The sequence below is a fragment of the Gadus morhua genome, chromosome 2 (genome assembly GCF_902167405.1).
Source record: "Gadus morhua chromosome 2, gadMor3.0, whole genome shotgun sequence".
Lineage (NCBI taxonomy): Eukaryota > Metazoa > Chordata > Actinopteri > Gadiformes > Gadidae > Gadus > Gadus morhua.
In genome coordinates, this window is record NC_044049.1 from 24,745,311 (window position 1) to 24,765,739 (window position 20,429).

The 20,429-nt window shown below is 50.3% G+C and overlaps 2 protein-coding genes across 3 annotated transcripts; both read left to right on the forward strand.

Moving 5' to 3' along the window:
- The first annotated feature begins 10 nt into the window (after window positions 1–10).
- Window positions 11–10,603, forward strand: srrm2 (serine/arginine repetitive matrix 2). 2 transcript variants are annotated; one of them, XM_030343269.1, is made up of 15 exons: window positions 11–264; window positions 1,147–1,401; window positions 1,896–1,991; window positions 2,148–2,342; window positions 2,485–2,568; window positions 3,133–3,198; window positions 3,284–3,319; window positions 3,946–4,059; window positions 4,460–4,598; window positions 4,705–4,863; window positions 5,032–6,563; window positions 7,551–8,279; window positions 8,411–8,494; window positions 8,837–8,944; window positions 9,918–10,603. In XM_030343269.1, the coding sequence occupies exons 2-15, from the start codon at window positions 1,154–1,156 to the stop codon at window positions 9,958–9,960; spliced, it is 3,633 nt and encodes a 1,210-aa protein (XP_030199129.1). In that variant the 5' UTR covers window positions 11–264; window positions 1,147–1,153; the 3' UTR covers window positions 9,961–10,603. The 2 variants fall into 2 exon arrangements, with proteins under 2 accessions (XP_030199129.1, XP_030199120.1); XM_030343260.1 differs by having other exon boundaries at window positions 4,705–6,563.
- Window positions 10,604–11,206: 603 nt separating this feature from the next.
- Window positions 11,207–20,312, forward strand: thoc6 (THO complex 6). Its single transcript, XM_030347826.1, has 13 exons — window positions 11,207–11,355; window positions 11,708–11,799; window positions 11,936–12,000; window positions 12,366–12,469; window positions 12,665–12,702; window positions 12,834–12,882; window positions 13,156–13,227; window positions 13,330–13,432; window positions 14,670–14,719; window positions 15,169–15,231; window positions 15,802–15,912; window positions 16,507–16,635; window positions 20,066–20,312. The coding sequence occupies exons 1-13, from the start codon at window positions 11,341–11,343 to the stop codon at window positions 20,144–20,146; spliced, it is 972 nt and encodes a 323-aa protein (XP_030203686.1). The 5' UTR covers window positions 11,207–11,340; the 3' UTR covers window positions 20,147–20,312.
- The last annotated feature ends 117 nt before the right edge of the window (window positions 20,313–20,429 follow it).

Sequence of the window (20,429 nt, forward strand, 5' to 3'; positions counted from 1 at the left end):
GCGCCGCCGGTCCCTCGTCTCGCGGGGGGCTGGCGGACGGAGCTCCTACGTCACGTGGTTATCTCCTCCATTGCTGGCTGGTCGGACCAAGAAGAGACGAGCTAACCTAGCGAGCTAACTGACTCGCACCGCTAGCCGTTTGTAACCCGGGACAGTCGCGTCAAGTCACCTCAAACACGGTCCTATTTTCCCTTTTGATTCGGAGGCACCACCGCTGCTGATTTGCCCCTAAAGTCGCCTTCTCCGCTCCAGGAGAAAACGAAGGTAACTCGATGAAGGAGACGTTAGCGTCGCTCTTAAGTTAGAGGCTAACGTTAGCTCGCCGACGACAGCGTCTCGTCCGCCTCGGTTTAGCTAGCTAGTGGACGTTGTTGGCTAACTACAAAACAAGTTCGACCTTTCATTTGGGTCCAAGCCTCGTAGTTGTAAATAATATATCAGTGTTGGTATTCTTTATCCCCCCTTTTGTTTTAGGCAATAAACACGTAAGGACAAGTGTAACGGGGATGTAGATGAGGCGGAAGGCCAGCGCTATGGCGCACGTGCTAATTTGCTACTACCTATCCCGTCATTGTGAGCTTTCGATGTCTTTATTTGTCCGGTTGTGCCAATGAGATGTCAGTGTAAGGAGATTTAAACTAATGGAGCGTTTTGCCGCCCTAACAACTTTGAGCGCCACTCGTCTCCAACTTATTTATGACGATCGTTTGAGTTGAACCCAGAGGCCGGAGAATTGTAGTGTCCCTGGTCATTACTAGTGGCTTAGCTGATGGAAAACAATTCGTGTTCGATCTTTGATTTGTACTTGATGGAATTAAGACTAAAGGAGTGTGAACCACGTTATTATAGAAGGCTACAGGAGTTAATGACGAAAGGTATTCGGTTCATTCAGGGTCGTGTTTTGAGCGGGCTGTGTATACATCCCAACACCCCATTTGACATGAGTGGCCTGTATAATATACTAATTTGGACGATTTTGAATATCAATCTGTTTAAATGCGTAGATATGTTTACATGTGTATAGATTGTTTGTGTTTGATTGGCTTCAGGGGCATGGAGGCGGGATGACGTTTCTCACTTGTTGATACCCTGTCTACCAACGTACGTGGTGCTTGACTGACACCTGTTCCCTGTGTATCTCTTCAGTGGAGCCATGTACAATGGCATCGGCCTGACCACACCTCGGGGCAGCGGCACCAATGGCTATGTGCAGCGCAACCTCTCCAGCCTGCGGGCCAAGCGGCCGCGGGACGAGCGTGGCGGCGAGCGGGACGAGAAGGACCGCGAGAGGCTGGAGAGCCAGCTGAACCGGCAGCCCAACGCAGAGATCCTGGAGCACCAGCGCAAGAGGCAGCTGGAGGTCAAGTGTGCCGAGCTCCAGGACATGATGGAGGAGCAAGGGTAAGGGAATCAGGCAAACATCGGTCAAGGGTAGCTTTGGCTGGTGGGTGTGAGTGGCAAGACCTGTACTGGTATTGGCGGGGTGGGTGAGGACTTTGCCGGTGAGGGGGTTGCTTGTTCTTTTGTGTTCTTCTCTACTAAATGCGTCTCAACACAGTATTTGTTTATTTATCTTGCCATTGACGCCACCACACAAGTGCTATATTTACAATACGAGAAATGCAGAAATCTAAAAGATTGTTCATAGGTTCAGACTTGCCTCCACTTGGGGGTCTTCTTCCTTTCTCATCTGTTTTGTGAGCAATGGCCTCTTTTGTGAGGAATTTGATATCTGGGGGTTCACAACTAAGTTTGTCAAATTGGTGTGAGTGTTAAGATTATGCAGAGAACTGTAGCGAAATCTATTGTGACCATCGCCATGCAAGGAAGGGGAAATTAAAGCTTAGTTGTACAGGCTGTGCACCGCTTGATTTTCCATCTGTTTGGGTGACCAGGTATTCTGTGGAGGAGATCGACGAGAAGGTCAACAGCTTCCGTATGATGCTGCAGGAGAAGCAGGAGCCTGCACCAGCCACAACAGATAGGCCAGCGTGAGTCCCACATAACTACTCTAACAAAATGTTCATGTTTCACACAAGTATTGATTTGAATGGAGCCATCAAAATGTTATGTGGGCATGACCTGAAATAAATCCATTGATAGGATTAGGATTAAGCCTGTTACACCTCACTGTTTCTTCGTCTCAGGGCGACCGAGACTCACGCCCTGGCCGCGGCCAACCAGCAGAAGAACGACCGGCTGCGTGACGCGTTCGGCATCTCCAAAGACTACGTGGACGGCTCGTCCTTCCACCCGGAGCGCAAGGAGCGGGAGAAGGAGAAGAGGGACCAAGAGCGCCTTGAAAAGGAGAAGCAGCAGCAGCAACAGCAGCAGAAATATGTGTGAGTGTGTGGGTTCTGTTTAGAAAGGCGGTCAGTGAGGCCATCATTACAAACTCAGTCAAATCTCTGGGCTTCATTGTCATTACTGTCCCTGGGCCTCAATCTTGGTTTGCATCTTTTGTTGCCCTTTGCCTTTCCTCAGGGTGATAGAAGAGTCTGAAGATTCGGATTCCCCTCCCAGGAAACAAAGCCGGAAGAAGAAAAAGAAGAACAAGAACCGCGACAGGTGAGCAGTCCTAGTGTTTTGACCCCGTCCGTAGTAGGGATGGGGGGGAAATTAATCGAAGCCATGATCCGAATCTCAAACAAGTACTGTTTTGTAGGTGCTTTCTCCCCACCTACCAATGTACGTATATTGAAGGGCAGTTTAACCTGACCATTTACAGTCTACCTGCGTTAAGCATACGCTGGAGCTCAACAGCTGTATATAACTGTAGCAGAGCTAGCAGGCCACGCTTCAATCAAACCTGATCCCTACTTTGAATCTCTGCCTTGAACGGTTTTATCGGAGCGTAAACAGGTCCCTAACAGGCAGTCATTATTGTAAATTTGTCAAATGCGGGAGAACTCTACCTTCACTTATCATTTGTGAACAAACTGATTTTAGATCCACCCACAATATGCAACAGCGAAGCCACTTTTGGGACTATTTATAATTAAATATCCTGCTTTACTTGTTAACAAAAGGGCCTGTTTGCACCCCCAGCCTGTGGTGATCGTACTTTGTGAATGAACCCAAATGAGATCACTGAGCGTTGGATTCATTCCTCCTCTCTCCTGCTCTCTGCAGCTCGGAGAGTGGCTCCCCCTCTCCCAGACGAGAGAAGAAGAAATCCAAGAAGAAGAAAAAGAAGAGGTAATTCCGTCTCCATCTTGTCGCTCTGGGCTGCCCTCTGTCCTCCGTCTGTAGCATCACGCTGACGTTTGTGTTTTGTTTACAGGGAGGCCTCATCAGACGACGAAGAGGAGAGCAACAGGTAGGCTTTGTTATTCCTATCTCCTTCCAGCATTCCCTCCATTCTTTTTAGTTGGTTTTGCGCTGACGGGCAATGCTCAGTTTATGCAATTCTTGGGAATTCTTCCTTATTATTCTTCCCAAACTTAAGCACCAAGCTCCTCCAAAAATGTTTCACCGACATACTGGCTTTTGTTAAAATAAGTAATATAAGTAAATCGGCAGAATGCTCTGCAGTAGTAAGAATGGAACCAGTTCATATTTCACATCTTTTACTAGTTGTGAAAAAAACACAACTTTCTGTATGCAACTCCTAGTAGTAGTATGGCCTGAATCTACCTCTACTACTGGTACTTGTACTAATACTACTACGTATTTGTATGGTTCAAACTTTATGGCTTAAGGTTAGCTATTTGTTTAGTACTATAATTGTTTATGTGTACACTGATAAGATAACTCCTGGGTTCAACTTTTTGCTAGATATCTAGATGGAACAATATTGACATTATTTCTTTGGATGATACCCATCAAATTGTTTATAGTGCAAGGCAATAGCACAAAGTGCACGTGATGTGGTTCAAACAGCGCTTCATTGAAATGTGTCCTGCAAACCATGTGAACGACATTCGTGTTCCCCCACTCCCGCAGTTCTTCAGGAGAGAAGGCAAAGGCCTCCAAGAGGAAGCGGAAGAGCGAAGCGGCCGTCTCGCCGGACGCCAAGGCTGCGCGTGCCACCAGTATCTCATCTGGCTCTGCTCGAAGGTTAGCGCTACTTTACAAAACAATCTTCCCGACCCATCCGCCTGCTTTTACTGTAAAGGACGATCACCCACCTGGTATTAATGTGGTATCTGATCAAAACGTGTTTTTGGGGCAGCACCCAACGTCGGGGGAATGTGATGTGATAAGATCGTGTTTAAACGCCAGCCAGGCCTGACTTTAGCCGGAAGTGCATCACCCTCTGAATGTTTACACATTCAAGTCGAACAGTTTATCTTTAAGCCTGCCAGTACAGGCAAGTGGTTGTCAGAAGCAAGCCAGTCTTCATTTGCATACCTTAAATGCCTGAAAGGAGTGGAATGCTATCCCAGGGAATATGGAAATGGATGATTTACGAATATATAGAGCTGTCAATCTAACATTTGATGGTGTCCTTCGACAGCCCATCTCCCATGCTCCCGAGGGCACGGCAACCGGACCAGCCGGTCAAAAGAGCGGATGAGGGCCGAAGGGGGCGGTCCCCGGATGTGAGGGGGCGTGGCCCCGAGGAGACCAGCCCAAAGCGCCATGGCAACAGGGGGGTAAGTCACATGGTCCAACCAGGGCTACGCCGTTAACGATGCTGACGTTAAAAGGTGCTCCGTAACGTGAGGCCGTCCTAAACCGTGTCCCTTGTCGTCCCGGCAGAAGTCTCCCGTAGCCCACAGCTCACCGGAACACCAGCGGGCCAACAAGGAGAAGAAACGGGCCACCGACAAGGTCTCCTCCAAGAGGCAGGACTCGCGCTCTCCCTCTCCGGCGCCACAGCAACAGGAGAAGCCCCGGGGCCGAGAGGTCCCGGACAGGGCCCGGCGCTCCAAGAGCCCGGAACACCGGGAACACCAGGCCAGAGGACGGGAGGTCCACGAGAAACCCAGACGCTCCAAGAGCCCGGTGCATCGGGACAACCCCATCAGGGCGCGCCACGTTCAGGAGAGGCCCCGGCGCTCCCAGAGCCCCGCACACCGCGACAAGGGCCGGCGCTCCAAGAGCCCGGAACACCGGGAGCAGGCCCGAGGGCGGGATGTTCAGGAAAAACCCAGGCGCTCCCGGAGCCGAGACGACAAGGGGCAAGGCCGGGCGGCCCCTCAGAAGAACAGACACGACTCCTCCTCTTCGCCCTCGCCTCCCCCTCGCCCCGTCAAAAGCCGAGAGGCCGAGCGGGAAAAGGACGGGAAGAGGCAGGACAGAAAGGCGAGACAGGACTCGTCTTCCTCGCGCTCTCCGCCACCACAGAGGGACCGCGGGAGGCGGGACAGGAGCGGCGACCGCGAGCCCCGGAAGGAGAGGGATTCCTCGCGGGACCGGGCCTCCGGCAGGCCCAGAGGGAGGGAGAGGGACTCTTCCCCGCCTCGGGGACAGAGGAGCAACAGGGGGAGGTCCTCTCCCGCCCCGGCCCTCACCAACGGCCAGCAGAAGGGCCGAGAGGGCGAGGCCAAGGCCCGGAGGGCGAGGGACAGCGGCTCGGAGGAGAGGAGCGTGACCCGGGGCAACAAGGAGGGCGAGGAGGAGGCGGCGGCGCAGCGCGGCCGCCAGTCTGGAGCCAACGCCCGGCGGGAGCCCGCTCGGTCCCCCTCTGGCGAGAGACGCCCGGACGGACGCGGGAACGCCGCGGTCAAGGGGAGGGAAGTGCGAGTGGAGGTTAGCGCGAGGCGCGGGAAGGAGGCCCCTCCGGAGAAGAAGGAGAAGGCCGGGGCGAAGCAGAAGGCCGGGGGGAAGAGCGGCCAGGAGAGCAGCAGCAGCAGCGGGAGCAGTGACAGCGACAGCTCCTCGTCCTCCTCCTCCTCGTCATCCTCCGGTTCATCTTCGTCCTCCTCCTCGTCTGAGGACGAGGGCAAGGCCAAGAAGGCGGCCGCCAAGGAGAAGAGCGCCTCGCCCAAGAGATCCGCGGGCGTGGCCTCCGTCGGAGGGGCCGTTCAGCGGTATCTGGCCAACGGAGGGAAGGCCAGCCCCGCGGGCAAGGGGGACGGCCAGAGGCGGAGCCCGGAGAGAGGCGGAGGCGGCGGGGAGGAGAGGGGCCGGGAGCGGGCCCGGGGCCAGGAGCGCTACAGCCCCACCCAGATGGACAGCCCCAGCCCCCCGCCCGCGTCCCCCCCCAGGAGGGTCACCGCCGTGCCACCGCTGGCCCCCTCCAGGGCCGGAGACTCGGTCGACCGCGGCGGGGAGCGCGACAAGCCCAAGGAGAGGGACGTGGAGAAGAGGCACGAGAGGACCGCCAGCCCCCCCGGGCGGAGGTCCCGCTCCGCGTCACCCAAGCCCCCGTCTGCGGCGGTCCCGTCGCGCCGATCGCCCTCCCCTCCCCGCCGCACCCCGCCCCGCCAGTACCAGGACCCCCCCGCCCGCGGGCGCAGGCCCTCCCCGCCCCGGCGCAGCCGCAGCAGGGAGCACGGGCGGGACAGGGAGAGGGAGAGGCTGAGAGAGCGAGGCGGGCGGGAGAGGTCCAGGGAGAGGCCGGCCCAGAGGAGCCGCTCCAGGAGCGCCCGCAGACGCAGCAGCCCCCCCTACAGGTGAGGCCCGGTGTGGGCATAGAGGGACCTAATCAGTCTCAGACCCTGATCAAGTCTTACGCCCTTATCAAGTCTTGCGCTGTTCTAAAGAGTGGCGGGACTCGCCCACAACCGTTGCATTCCGCCACTTTGTTGTCGAAGCTCTGATGGAATGTTCTGATAAGGGCTTCCTCGAACCGGTCCCTCACCAATGTGGGGGATTTAGGTACTTGGAATTGCGTCCAAAATGCCAGAAAAACTACAACCACCACATCTAGACTTTGGCAGTAAACACTCTTTATACCTTCCAGACATTGCCTAAAAGCTGAGTTGCTGGTGATAGAAGTCCTTGTATCTTGTATGACATTGTGTAGCCTCCATTCCTCCAATGCTGGGTCTTAAATGCAATTTGCCAACAATCCTTGATCCTCTTAGTAAGAGTAAGTTAAACCTGTTTAACACAGTCGATGCGCGTTACACCAACACTGGCCACGCTGTTCCAATCCATTGCGGACATTTTGAAACCTGAGACATACCCGGGCAGGGTACTTTGTAATCCAACTCTTCTGTAGAAATATTGACCAAACGATGGGTCTATAGAGAGGAGGGCTGCTGCCTGACTGTCTCCTGGCCAGGTATACATTGCTAGACACCCGAGACTCCCAGGGTTGAGTCTTTAGTTCCCAGTGTCAGATTGCTGTAATTCAGAAGGGGAATATCCAATATATTTCTAACTTAAAAATAGACAAAAAAAAACGGACTAATCGTTTGATTTCAATTCGAACAAACCTATTTCAGTCTAAACAACAAGGAAACGGCAAAGAATGGCTTTATCTTTTTACTTTATTGTGGACTATTTAATTACTTATCTTGCATCAGAATAAATTCATATCAAAATAATAAGGAAGAAGTTGATCAGTGACGGCGGTGAACACCGTACCGTCTGTATTTCTAAGTAGCGTGACACTGCCCACCACTCATTAGTCCTCCATGTTCATGAACCCTCAGATCCAGACGTTCCCCCTCCCCACACCGACGGAGGAACAGCCGCTCCCACTCCCGAGAACGGCCCAGGGAACGGCCGCGGGAGAAGGAGCGCGGCGAGCGGGATCGGGAGCGCGAGAGGGAGCGCGAGAGGGAGCGGGAGCGCGAGAAGGAGGCGGCCCGGGAGAAGGAGCGGGAGCGGAGCCGGCAGCGGGACGCCGAGCGAGCACGGGAGCGCAAGGAGCGCCCGCCGCCCAAGGAGGCGGCGGCGCCGCCACCGGCCCGCCGCTCCGCCTCCTCGTCCTCCTCCTCTTCGTCGTCCTCCTCCTCCTCCAGCGCGTCTTCCCCCTCCCCCCAGCGGCAGAAGAAGGACGCCGTCGCCGCCGCCGAGAAGCCCGCCGCCGCCACGGAGCGGGAGCCCCGAGAGGCGAGCAGGAAAGCGGCCTCCCCCGCCCCCGTCCACCCGGCCAAAGAGCCCCCCGCCTCCTCCTCCTCCTCCAGCCGCGTGCCCCCCCCAGAGGCCAGAGCGGGCCGTGAGAGGAGCCCCGCGCCGCGGCAGGTCAGCCCCGCCCGGGCCGCACAGCCCCCGGCGCCGCGGCCCGAGGGCGCCGTGAACGGGAGGGCGGCCGCGCCCGACAAGAAGGGAAAGAAGAGCGCGAGCTCCGGCTCGTCCTCGTCCTCGTCGTCCTCCTCGTCTTCCTCGTCTTCGTCCTCTTCGGACAGCTCTGACTCGGAGGCGGAGCAGGGGAAAGGGTGAGGAGGACATCTAGATGCATCTGGGTTCATCTTTCTCTTTTGTCTCTGTTGTCCTGCTGTTTCTCTAGCGCTGAGAGTGTCTGAGTGTAACCCGGTGACCTAAACCTCCCTCTCCTCCTCGCCAACAGTAAGCCAGCTGCTGCAGCTGCTGCGGCTGCTCCTTCCTCTTCATCTTCCTCTTCAGAAAGCGAAAAGGAAAACAAGAAAAAGAGGTAAGAAGAGCTTGAATTGATAGTTGATGGTTAGAAATGGTAATCGGATAAAATTTCTAGGGATGTCGACCTTTCTTTATGTGTTTAAATATGTATAGTCGTATGGACTTTTGTGGTGCCTTGATGGACAGGACAGTGGGTTGAAGAGGGGGGGAAACGGATAAAGTGTGACAACAGGTGGGAATCAAACCTTTGTCGCTCAGGGGCATTTTCGCTACGTTGTTAGCGCTGTGGCAAGTCGGGGCCCCCAGATGTGTGTTGGATATCTGTCCCTGATCCGTGGTGCCTCTTAAGCCTGGTCCAGTCCTTGATGGTCTGTGTGTCTGTCCGTTGCCTCCTCAGCCCGGCCAGACCAGCGAGGGTTCCCCAGGACTCCCTGAGGGACTCGCGCTCCCTCAGCTACTCTCCGCCCAGGAACCGCAGAGCTGCACATTCCCCGCCCACTCGCAAGTGCGTCGCCAATCAGCCGCTGAACGCCTGTGTCCCTGAGGACGTGAAATGTGTATTCAGTTGATTACGGCCCCTATCGACCGGCTGCCACCCACATCCACACTACTTTAAGACCTTAATGGCGCGTTTCCACCCGAGGGTGCGGTGCGCAAAGGTGCGGCACGGATCGCATTTCCACCGCCAAAAGTGGGCGTGAGCCGTACTCGTCTCGCAGAGCTCCTCCGTTGGGGTATTGAGACGCCTGAAAGGGTGCCGGCAAGTTCGAGCAACAAACGCCCTCCGTTGATTGGTCGACAGAATCGTGACTTCCGGGCAATATGGGGATAAAAACAAACAAACCGTACCCGCGAGGTATTATTCTGGACAATGGACATGTCGCGCAAAACTTAAACTTGGTGGTGGAGACGTTCCTCCGCATCTTGGGGAGGAAGACGTGCAGAGGGAGCTCGAAGGAGCTGTTTTTATTGTTTTTACTTTATTTAGTGTTTTTATTGAGCAGGCTACACTGTGTCGCGCTGCTATGATGTCACGATGTTTACGTAGCCGCCGCGGCGATCGACATCCGGCCTACAATAAGGGTACTTAGTCGGCGGTGGAAACGCGACCCGGGAACTGAGCTGGGCTATAGCGCCCCCTCACTACCGGACCGAGGCTGTTAGTCTAACAGTAGACGGACAGTTCTGAAATGCTTCATGAACAAACTTTATTAGTAATGTTTATTTTCTTACTAATTTGGCTTTGAAACCGCTTCTGACGGCCCTGTATCTCTGATGCCAGTTTATACGCATTAAAACGAAAGGAATGGGGTATAGGTAAGGCTTCTCTCGGTCGGGGCACAGGTGGAAGATAAATACATCGATTTGAAAGACATCTCGTCTCACTGATCCCAATGAAGGCACGCTGTATTGATCCGGGTAGACGATGGCGTCGGCGACGGCTCCTTACTGACGCTTTCCTCTCTCCCTTCCCCCAGGAGCGGCAGCAGTCGCTCTCCGAGCAGCCGGCAAAGAAGATGAGTCGTCCCCCCGCCCCCCCCCCCCCGGTGGTCTGAATGGGATTGCGTTACGGACTCGATAACTCAGATTAGTCGCAGAGCCACGGATGCGAGAAGGGGCCGTACCCGGCCGTGCCCTGAGGCACGGCGGTCGCGTCTGATTTTGTGATTTTCTGTGACCCAGAAGGTTGGCTTTTTTTTTTTTTTTCCTTCTTTTCTTTGTTTTTTTTAAACGGCAAGCCTTTTATGATCTAAAGGAAGAATCGGTTGCAAGGTGCAGTCTTGGAATTTAGTGGGGTTACTGGAGAATTTACTTCATCTCAGACATATAAAACACACACAGACAGGCACGCACACATTCACAGACGCACACACACAGACACACAGACAAACACGCGGACACACAAACACAAAGACACAAACACTTTATATAAATTCACAGTAATGAAAACGGTAACTCATGACGGAATGATCCCCTGGCTTTCCATCTGTTCTTGTACTGTATCCGTCAGTTGCATTGTTCTAAATGTAGATATGAGCTGTCTGTGTTTTGGTTAATATCGATGAGCAGAAATGCTGTTTCTATGTAATGTGATTATGAAACTGCCCCACGTGGTTTCTTTGTGAAAATGAATCATGATAATAAAAAGCAGTTGTACATTTTAGATGTGTTTGTTTTCCTTCTTATTTAAGTCAGCTTTAACGGTTGTGGGAAACTCGCACAACAAATTTGACACCATTTCTGTCAACTCGTATTGTAAACCTACTGTACGAATGAAAAAACATGGAGTTTAACTTTACAATTCCAATGCAATGAGAGAGGTGATCATGGGGATTTCCATTCATGGATTGCCAGCAATAAGATTAGCAAGTTACAGCAGGACTGTTCGAATAATAAATAGTATAGTCAATCAAATTAAAATAAAAATGTGAAAACTAACTACCATTTTTTTAGAAAATCGATCCTATTAATGTGATCTACTGGCTCAATGGGCTCGAGTGGCAGTTTTACCCACTTTAATAAAATGTATCTCGTCTATGAAGTATTTGCCAAGTGGGAAATTGGCAATGTAATAACGCTTTAATAAAAATATCTGTAGAATAGGATCGATTTAAAGCCGTGGTAGTCTCTTATCTCATCCCCTTATGTTAATGTTCACTAACTTCTTTAATAGGTCCATGCAGAGCCATAGAGAGAGTGTTATACCTATCACTGCCTCCTGGTCCATGGCACTAACGCATCTGAGTCAAAACTTCATGTCCCAGAATCCTCAGAGCGTGCGTGACGTCAGAACTAGGCGCCGCAAATACAAAGCTTTTTCCCTCGCTCATTTATGTATGAACCCTTTTCGATATACTTAATTTCATAATAAAGGAACCGCTTTTGAACCTCTAGGACGTCATGGGTTTGATCGAGGTAATTGTTGGGTCAAAGAAGAAGCTATTGCCGATCTAAGCTTTGCTCGTGTCTGGACGGCGGACTGCATTGTATTAAAAGTAGATGCGGTGTCTGCGAGATGCATTTGTTGTGCAGAGATTAATCCTGATTTGTATATCTTTATAAAATATCTAATTCATTGCTTTGAGGTGTGTGAAAAATGTGTTTACACTTTGGCAAGATGTGTAGAAACTGCCAGTCCAATATTGATGCATCATGTGTATAGATTAAGATTGTTATGCATGCCTAATAATAATTATGGCAATTACACTGTAATTATTGTAGCTGAAACCTAAATACACTCTCACACATTGATGCCTCTTTCTTCCAGCTGCTCCACATGTCTGTCTTCTCTCAGAGCTTCTCTCCTTGTGGTAAATTCTTGGCCGCTGGTAATAACTATGGGGAGATAGCACTTTTCAGGTGAGAGAAAAGAAAGTGTCCTCAAATAACGGATCTGATGCATGTTTACGTGGTCATGCTGCTTTAGGAAATATGACATAGAGTCAAGGGGTGTGAGATCATTCCTTAACCATCTTTGAATGCCACCTCTTTGCAGTCTCTCCGCAGCCCTGGGGCCAGATGCAAACGAGCTGAGCCAGAAACCCATTCTAACGTTTACAGGTGGGTCGATTCCTCCCAACGTTCGGAGTAGTGTTGACTTTATCTTGTCTCTGCGACTTCTGCTAAAATGTGTTCACATCCAGATCTGCTTCCTCAAAAATATTGTCTTAATTTGGCCTCATTCTGTTTTCTATTCAAATTTCTCTTTATTGTATTTGTTGTCACGATGCATTCATTAAATTGTAGCTTTCTGAGTGTATGTGCTATTGCATATTCTGTAGCCGTCAGCAGTCAAAAGTCCTCTTATTCATAGACAAAGAATATGAAACGAAAATATGCAATTTACCTCCAAGGGGGTAAATTGATAAACCAGTCATTCAACATCTCCTTCTTCCCGCTCCTCCTCCTCCTTTTCTTTCCTCAAGCTCACGAGGGGCCGGTGTTCTCCCTCCTCTCCACTGACTCTCACCTCCTGAGTGCTGGAAATGGAGAGATAAGCGCATGGAGTTGGGCGGAGCTTATAAAGAAGGTACTTCTTTCCAGCATTCCGTTATTCAGAGAAGAATATGAATTTTGTCAATGAGTTTATTGGTTTATTCTTTACCTTATTTATTTGGTGCAGGACAGGTGCATGTTTGTTAAGTACGCACAGGTGCATGTTTTTTAAGTACGTACACACAATCTAATGTGGCTTGACTTTATTTGTGTGGCTCCTTTTCTCCAGAATGTGAAAGCTGCATGGACACGGAGACCTAATTACAAGTGAGAAGTGTGTGTGTGTTTGTGCGTGTTGTGCACATATTTGTTTCTGTGGAGCACTGTGTGTGTGTGTGTGGGCCTTTAAGGTATGCAGCCTACAATCAGTGTCTTTGTGCTCTTCCCCCATCCCTCAGATCAAGCCTAGAGATCCCAGAGATTAATGCCATGGCGCTCAACCCTGCAGTGAGTCAAACAGGCACGCATGCATGCACACAATGCGTTTCTGAAGCTGTTACTAGTTTGTTTACAGAATTTGGACTAATTCCTAAAATAAGTACTTCTTAGTCCAGAAAGTAAAAGTCCTCCGTAAGCTTTTAATCAACCATGTGGGCCTTTTATAATCAGCCCAACCTAGAGATTGAACTCTGCCGCTCTGATCTCTGTGTAGAGCTCTGGGGGGATAGCACCAGCGACGGCATTCGGTTCTTTCTCACTCTTCCCCCTCATCTGTCCTAGGACAACAGCTTAGCAGTGGGAGGTGGGGACAACAACGTCCATATCATGGATCTGGAGAACGGCGCCTTTAAGGTCTCGAGAGTCACACACACACACACACACCGTCTTCTACGATTGCCCCCGGCTACCCTTGTCGAGAGCCTCAGAGTGACACTTGCCCCTCTCTGTCCCTAGTCGGTGCTGCAGGGCCACACGGACTACATCCACTGTCTGAGCGTGAGGGAGAGGGCCTCCGAGGTGCTCTCTGGGGGGGAGGACGGGGCTGTGAGGATCTGGGGTGAGTGATGGAGGCCGGCCCGTTCAGGTGTTTTTTTTTATCTATAGCACATTATACAAATACCGCGCGATTGACATCCTCTTTTGCCTATAACCCGTGGCGGTGCTTGTCGTGGCTTGTTGTTAAACAGTCGGTGAATAAAGCATGTTTTTGGGTTGATGTTTAAGGGCTGTGTAAAAAACAGCCAGAGGCCGAAGGTCAATAGCAATAACGGGTTCTTCACACGGTGTTAATCGAACTCCATGCACACCACAGAACAACCGGCCTGAATTTGAGATTAGAAGTGAATCCGATTGTTGTTCTTAAAGTCGTAGAACCTGCCGCTTATCCCGATACGATCTGGCCAACTGCCAAATGGCGACATTTGTACATGTGTCATACATGTCAAAATGAACCACGTGTGTTCTCCCTGAATACAATTCCAGTCAGAGCTGTCTCTTGATTTTACGGCAGTTCCAGGTTTGCAAACACTAATTATTATTATGACTTGTGGTCTAGTTGTGGTTTACTTGGGGTAAAGTGTCATCTTTAGGTAGGAAACAGCTGTCTCATGGGCCTGAAATGTGGGTGTAATAATATAAGTCATCACTGACATTTTGTAGCCTGGTCCTACCAGACTCTCGTGCTTCATTTAATTTGCAGAGAGAGTCTGGACCCACTCAATTGACTAACGTTAACTCACTTGAAGGCGGGTGTCTGTTGAAGTTTAAAACTATTGGATCTGCCCAGTGCCAGTCTGGATGTGCCATAACCAATCGCTAACATTTGGCCGGGAATCACTTTGAGCGCAGGCTGTAAACAAACAACACTGTGCGTGAAGATGTCCGTTCACGGGAGCTGACTTTAACGTCATTGATCTCAGCCACTCCCTCTGTTCGCTGATTGGATGCACAAAATTTGGACGGAGAAAACCCACTAACATACCGCAGACCCAGACGTAGTACTGAAGGGAAATTAATATTGAGCGAAAGTGCTTAGGCAGGCGTAGCCAGGCTAGACACTGGTCAGAAAAATAGGAATTGACTCATAGATTGTGATGTGTAACAAAAAAAATAAAAGGTCAAATCAACTGAAGCTAACAATGGCTTTTTCTAAGCAAGCGATGGTAGTGACTATCTTACGAAGATGTATATTGTATTTTATATGTATATTATATTCAGTTCCTTTGGCTATGTTTATACATATTGATACTTAAAAGCATTGACTTTGTTTCTATTATGGTCTTGTATCACTTTAGACACAAGGACTAGCCAGTGTGTGCACTGTGTTGAAGTTTACAAATATGAGGTAAGAAATATATTTACCAGACTATCTCATAATATAAGGCTAACTTTGTAACAGACAATCATAAGTGAGACCACTTCATGACCCACTTATGATTGTCAGGTTGTTGAACATATGTATGAAGATCTTGCCAGTCAATATGCTCACAATCACCTATCTCAAAGGGTCCCTATGTTCCAACCAGGTAGGAGTGTGATTATCCATTACAAACCTACCCAGTGAACTGTAGCAACTGGTACGCCTATCGATCCATCGTACGTCTCGGTGGACCCTCCTACTTGTGATGTCACCAAACAGGGCAGGGCGGATTTCGAAACGGCTTGTAATGGCTTACACACTCGCACCTGGTGGTAGATTGGGGGCCCCTATAAATATAATCGAATTACGCTGTGACCCCCAAATACCAAATCCCCACTTCTCCTTCTCGCATTTTTGATTGGATGGAATCGTAGACCTGTGCCCGCCCCCAGCACGGCAAGTGGATCAGCTGCCTAACCACGGACTCTGATTGGATGGTAAGCAGCGGGCGGCGACAAGTTGCCCAATCACCAGGACACCTGACTTGATGACTCACTATTTGACTGATCGATCAACAGTTTGATTTGCTAAATCGGCAGTAAGGTGCACCATCTAAATGTTGTCCCGATAGGTTGATATTTAGTGTTGAGTGGACGACAGGACAGATTCTGCAAGTGCACCATTGGTGTTCTGTCTCACATCCTGCCTTTTACTAATTTCACTTCTCCATTGTGGTTCCAAGAAACGGCTTCTTGAATCACCCCTAGCCTTTTGTACATCACACTATATGTTCTGGTTTCAAAGCATAGTATTCTAATTGACCCGTCTATAACTAAAATATCTTTATTAAAAAAGGAGACCAAAAGTGATGCGTGTTATTGTTCAATTAACGTTTATTATCAACTATCTTTTTTAATATGTTGCCATGGAAAAGAAAAAAAGGCCTCATAATCCTGTCTATACTGTGTCTCACTCTTCAGTCCGGTCAAGCTCCTTTTATTCAATAATGTATTCAAAATGGCTGCTCTAGTCACGAGTGTTGTGCCTCTCCGACCCTCTGACCACAGCTGTGCGGTGGGGGTCCCTCCTTGTCCCTGTGGCACCTCCGCTCCATGTCCCCCACCTCCGTCTTCCCGCTGTCTGGCTGCCAGCGCCAAGCCACCTTCTACCAGGACATGGTGAGCTGTGTGTGTGTGTGTGTGTGTGTGTGTGTGTGTGTGTGTGTGTGTGTGTGTGTGTGTGTGTGTGTGTGTGTGTGTGTGTGTGTGTGTGTGTGTGTGTGTGTGTGTGTGTTGCCACCATCATTAGAATTCACACCGCGTGGTGCTTGTGTGGCACTGCTCTCCTTTGAATGCGAGCGGTTGTCAGGGAGGATGTGTGGACTTATGGCCCCGGTGTGATGGAGACTCATGAATTTGTATTCCTGTGGACCTGAGTTTCCTTTTGTTTGTTTTTTATATCATACGTTACTTAGTTTAATGTAATAATTACTTTCTTTGGTGTGAGTGTTAATAACATACTACTTTATTTAGAAGGCAGAGCAGAAAGAACAGGTGGCAGAAGTAGAGTAAAGTGAGATAAAAATGTAATCTACTGAAAATGTGTCAATACAGTCTTAAAAGTCTTAAAAAATCATCTTGCAGGCTTTTTATTTTATGATTATTTTTGGACTGTGTATCTCCTATTTATCGTATCATTTGTAGGATAAAAAGAGATACACAGACGGTTTGTGTTCGGTGACGGTTTAATTAGCCGATGCTCCCCTCGTTCAGATCCTGACGGTGGGCGAGGGCCAGTGCGTCTCCCACTGCCTGATGGGCGGCGAGGTGAAGGCCCAGATCCCATGCACGCCTCACTCCATCAACACGCTGGCCATCAACACTAACAGCACCGAGCACAGGGTGAGCCTTCAGATACAGCACGTAGAGCCTTTTATAAGCCATGTCCCGTGCCAGCCAATCAAACTCACCGACCCAAATCCACTGGGATCCTCCACGTTGAAAATGGCGCTAAAATCATGCAATAGAATAGAATAGAATATCTTTATTGTCATTGTAACGCAAAGTAAAACGAAATTAAGTGCAGTCCTTGTTCAGTGCAAAAACATCACATTGAGGTAGTACATATAAATAAATAAATAAAAACTATAATCAAATAAGTACACTAAAAAACACATAAGGCACACCCACACAAACATTCACATTTATAAATGTGCCTACACACATGTGATACACAACACAACTATGCTCTGGTAGCAACATTTAGTGAGGTTATGGCTGTTGGATAAAAACTGTTTTGTAGTCTGTTTGTTCTTGTTTTCATGGACCTGTATCTCCTGCCTGACGGCAGTAGTTCGATTAGTTGTTTGTGACCGGGGTGTGATGTGTCCTGCAGGACGGATTTGGCCTTTTTAATAGCAGACATTTACATTACTTAGCAGATGCTTTTATCCAAAGCGACGGGAGCAGTTATGTTCATTACAAGCCGTTAGAAAATGTGGGAGTGTCCGTCTAGATTTATGCTGGATAGATTTTGCAAATTTTTTTACAGTCCACTGGGTAGGCTGGTAGACTGATCCAGCATACATCTAGGTGGACACTCACACAAAACACAGAAAAAGGCAGCTTTTAGAATTGCAATATAATAAAAATTGCATATCGCAGGTAAAGAATTTGTATAAATAGCTTTCATGACAAACTGTATTTCATGGGGTTTCGGAAGCAACAAAAGGGGAAACGGATGGAAAAGACTGAGAAATGTACAACAGCATGATGGCCGGGTTTGCCACGGAGCCCGGTCGGGCACAGCCCGAACAAACTACGTGGCACCCCCCCTCTCTTCATCCCATGAGCCCACCACCTGTGGGAAGACCCGTTGGGGTCGGGTGCGCAGCCACATGGGTGGCAGCGAAGGTCAGGGGTCTCGACGGACCAGACCCGGGCGGCAGAAGCTGGCTCTGGGGACGTGGAACGTCACCTCGCTGTGGGGAAAGGAACCGGAGCTTGTGAGGGAGGTGGAGCGCTATCAGTTAGATCTGGTGGGGCTTACCTCCACGCACAGTCTCAGCTCTGGTACCGTACTCCTGGATAAGGGTTGGACTCTATTCTTCTCCGGAGTTGCCGAGGGCGTGAGGCGCCGGGCGGGTGTGGGGATACTCATAAATCCCCGGCTGAGCGCCGCGGTGTTGGAGTTTACCCCGGTAGACGAGAGGGTCGCCTCCCTGCGCCTAAGGGTTGTAGGGGGGAAAACTCTGACTGTTGTTTGTGCATATGCACCAAACAGCAGCTCAGAGTACTCGGCCTTCTTGGAGACCCTGAATGGAGTCCTGTATGGGGCTCCAGTAGGGGACTCCGTAGTTCTGCTGGGAGACTTCAACGCCCACGTGGGCAACGATGGAGACACATGGAGAGGCGTGGTGGGGAGGAACGGCCTCCCTGATCTAAACCCGAGCGGTCGTTTGTTATTGGACTTCTGTGCTAGTCATGGATTATCCATAACAAACACCATGTTCGAACATAAGGGTGCTCATAAGTGTACCTGGTACCAGAGTACCCTAGGCCGAAGATCGATGATCGATTTCGTGATCGTGTCATCTGATCTGAGGCCGCATGTTTTGGACACTCGGGTAAAGAGAGGGGCGGAACTGTCAACCGACCACCATCTGGTTGTGAGTTGGATCAGGGAATGGGGGAAATTTCCGGATAGACCTGGTAAGCCCAAACGAGTAGTGCGGGTGAACTGGGAACGTCTGGAGGAGGCCCCCGTCCTAGGTATCTTCAACTCACACCTCCGGCGGAGCTTTTCTGGCATTCCTGTGGAGGTTGGGGGCATTGAGCCGGAGTGGGCGGTGTTCAAAGCCTCCATTGCTGAAGCTGCGGTGGCAGCTTCAGCTGCGGTGGTATGCCCATCCGGTCTACATGTGTTTTGTGGATCTGGAGAAGGCGTATGACCGGGTCCCCCGGGAGAAACTGTGGGAGGTGCTGCGGGAGTATGGGGTAAGGGGGTCTATCCTCAGGGCCATCCAATCTTTGTACTCCCAAAGCGAGAGCTGTGTTCGTGTTCTCGGCAGCCAGTCAGTTTCGTTCTCAGTGGGTGCTGGTCTCCGCCAGGGCTGCGCCTTGTCACCAATCCTGTTTGTGATATACATGGACAGGATATCGAGGCGTAGTCGTGGTGGGGAGGGGTTGCAGTTCGGTGGTCTGAGGATCTCGTCACTGCTTTTTGCAGATGATGTGGTCCTCATTGGATCATCGGCCTGTGACCTTCAGCACTCACTGGATCGGCTGGCGGCCGAGTGTGAAGCGGCTGGGATGAGGATCAGCACCGCTAAATCTGAGGCCATGACTCTTAGCAGGAAACCGGTGGATTGCTTACTCCGGGTAGGAAATGAGTCCTTAGCCCAGGTGAAGGAGTTCAAGTACCTCGGGGTCTTGTTCGCGAGTGAGGGTACTATGGAGCGTGAGATTGGCCGGAGAATCGGAGCAGCGGGGGCGGTATTGCGTTCGCTTTACCGCACCGTTGTAACGAAAAGAGAGCTGAGCCGCAAGGCAAAGCTCTCGATCTACCGGTCGATCTTCGTTCCTATCCTCACCTATGGTCATGAGGGCTGGGTGATGACCGAAAGGACGAGATCGCGGGTACAAGCGGCCGAGATGAGTTTTCTCAGAAGGGTGGCTGGCGTCTCCCTTAGGGATAGGGTGAGAAGCTCAGCCATCCGTGAGGAACTCGGATTAGAGCCGCTGCTCCTTTACTTAGAAAGGAGTCAGCTGAGGTGGTTCGGGCATCTGGTAAGGATGCCCACTGGGCGCCTTCCTTGGGAGGTGTTTCAGGCACGTCCAGTGGGGAGGAGACCTCGGGGAAGACCCAGGACTAGGTGGAGAGATTATATCTCAACACTGGCCTGGGAACGCCTCGGGATCCCCCCGTCAGAGCTGGTCAATGTGGCCCGGGAAAGGGAAGTCTGGGGCCCCCTGCTTGAGCTGCTCCCCCCGCGACCCGACCCCGGATAAGCGGATGACGATGAGGATGAGGCATGATGAAAAGACCACAGACTGTCCACACTACTTACATTCTGTGTGATTGTGAACCATGGTATGATCCTTGGAGGGTGCTGTGTGTTCAGGAAATGGTGATGAGCAAAAAACACAAGTGCCTGCCCTCTATTGTAGTAACAGCTTAGTACTGTATTTGGTTCTGTGTGGTTTTAATCTATGGCTGTAGTTGCTAAGTTTAAGTGTGGATTTGTAGTATACCTTTCAACTTGATCTATCATTCTTTCCTCATATGTTATCAATATAAATATAATTACTATGTATTTATGTGATTTTTCAGGTCCTGACAGTGGGAGGCAGCAGTGACCATATAGACGTTTTCACCAACCTATCCTACAAAGCATTCTCTCTGCGATTCTAAACAGCCGAATCACACACCCTGATTCCATCATGCTCAGGAAAATCAGGGATATCCTTAATCTCATGTTGTGGTCGTGCACAAAGACCTTTCCTGTTCTTGCTTTTGTGTTTCCACTTTTCATTGACATGCATTTTTTATGGAAATAAAGTATATTTTCTAAACTTTGTAACGTGTACTCTGTGTCTTGAATGCTCTTACGCTATAGAGAAAGAGAAAGTTAAATCTTTTGTATTTGGTAGTAAGGTAACTTATGTACAAACATCCCTGCTGATGTTGAGCAACA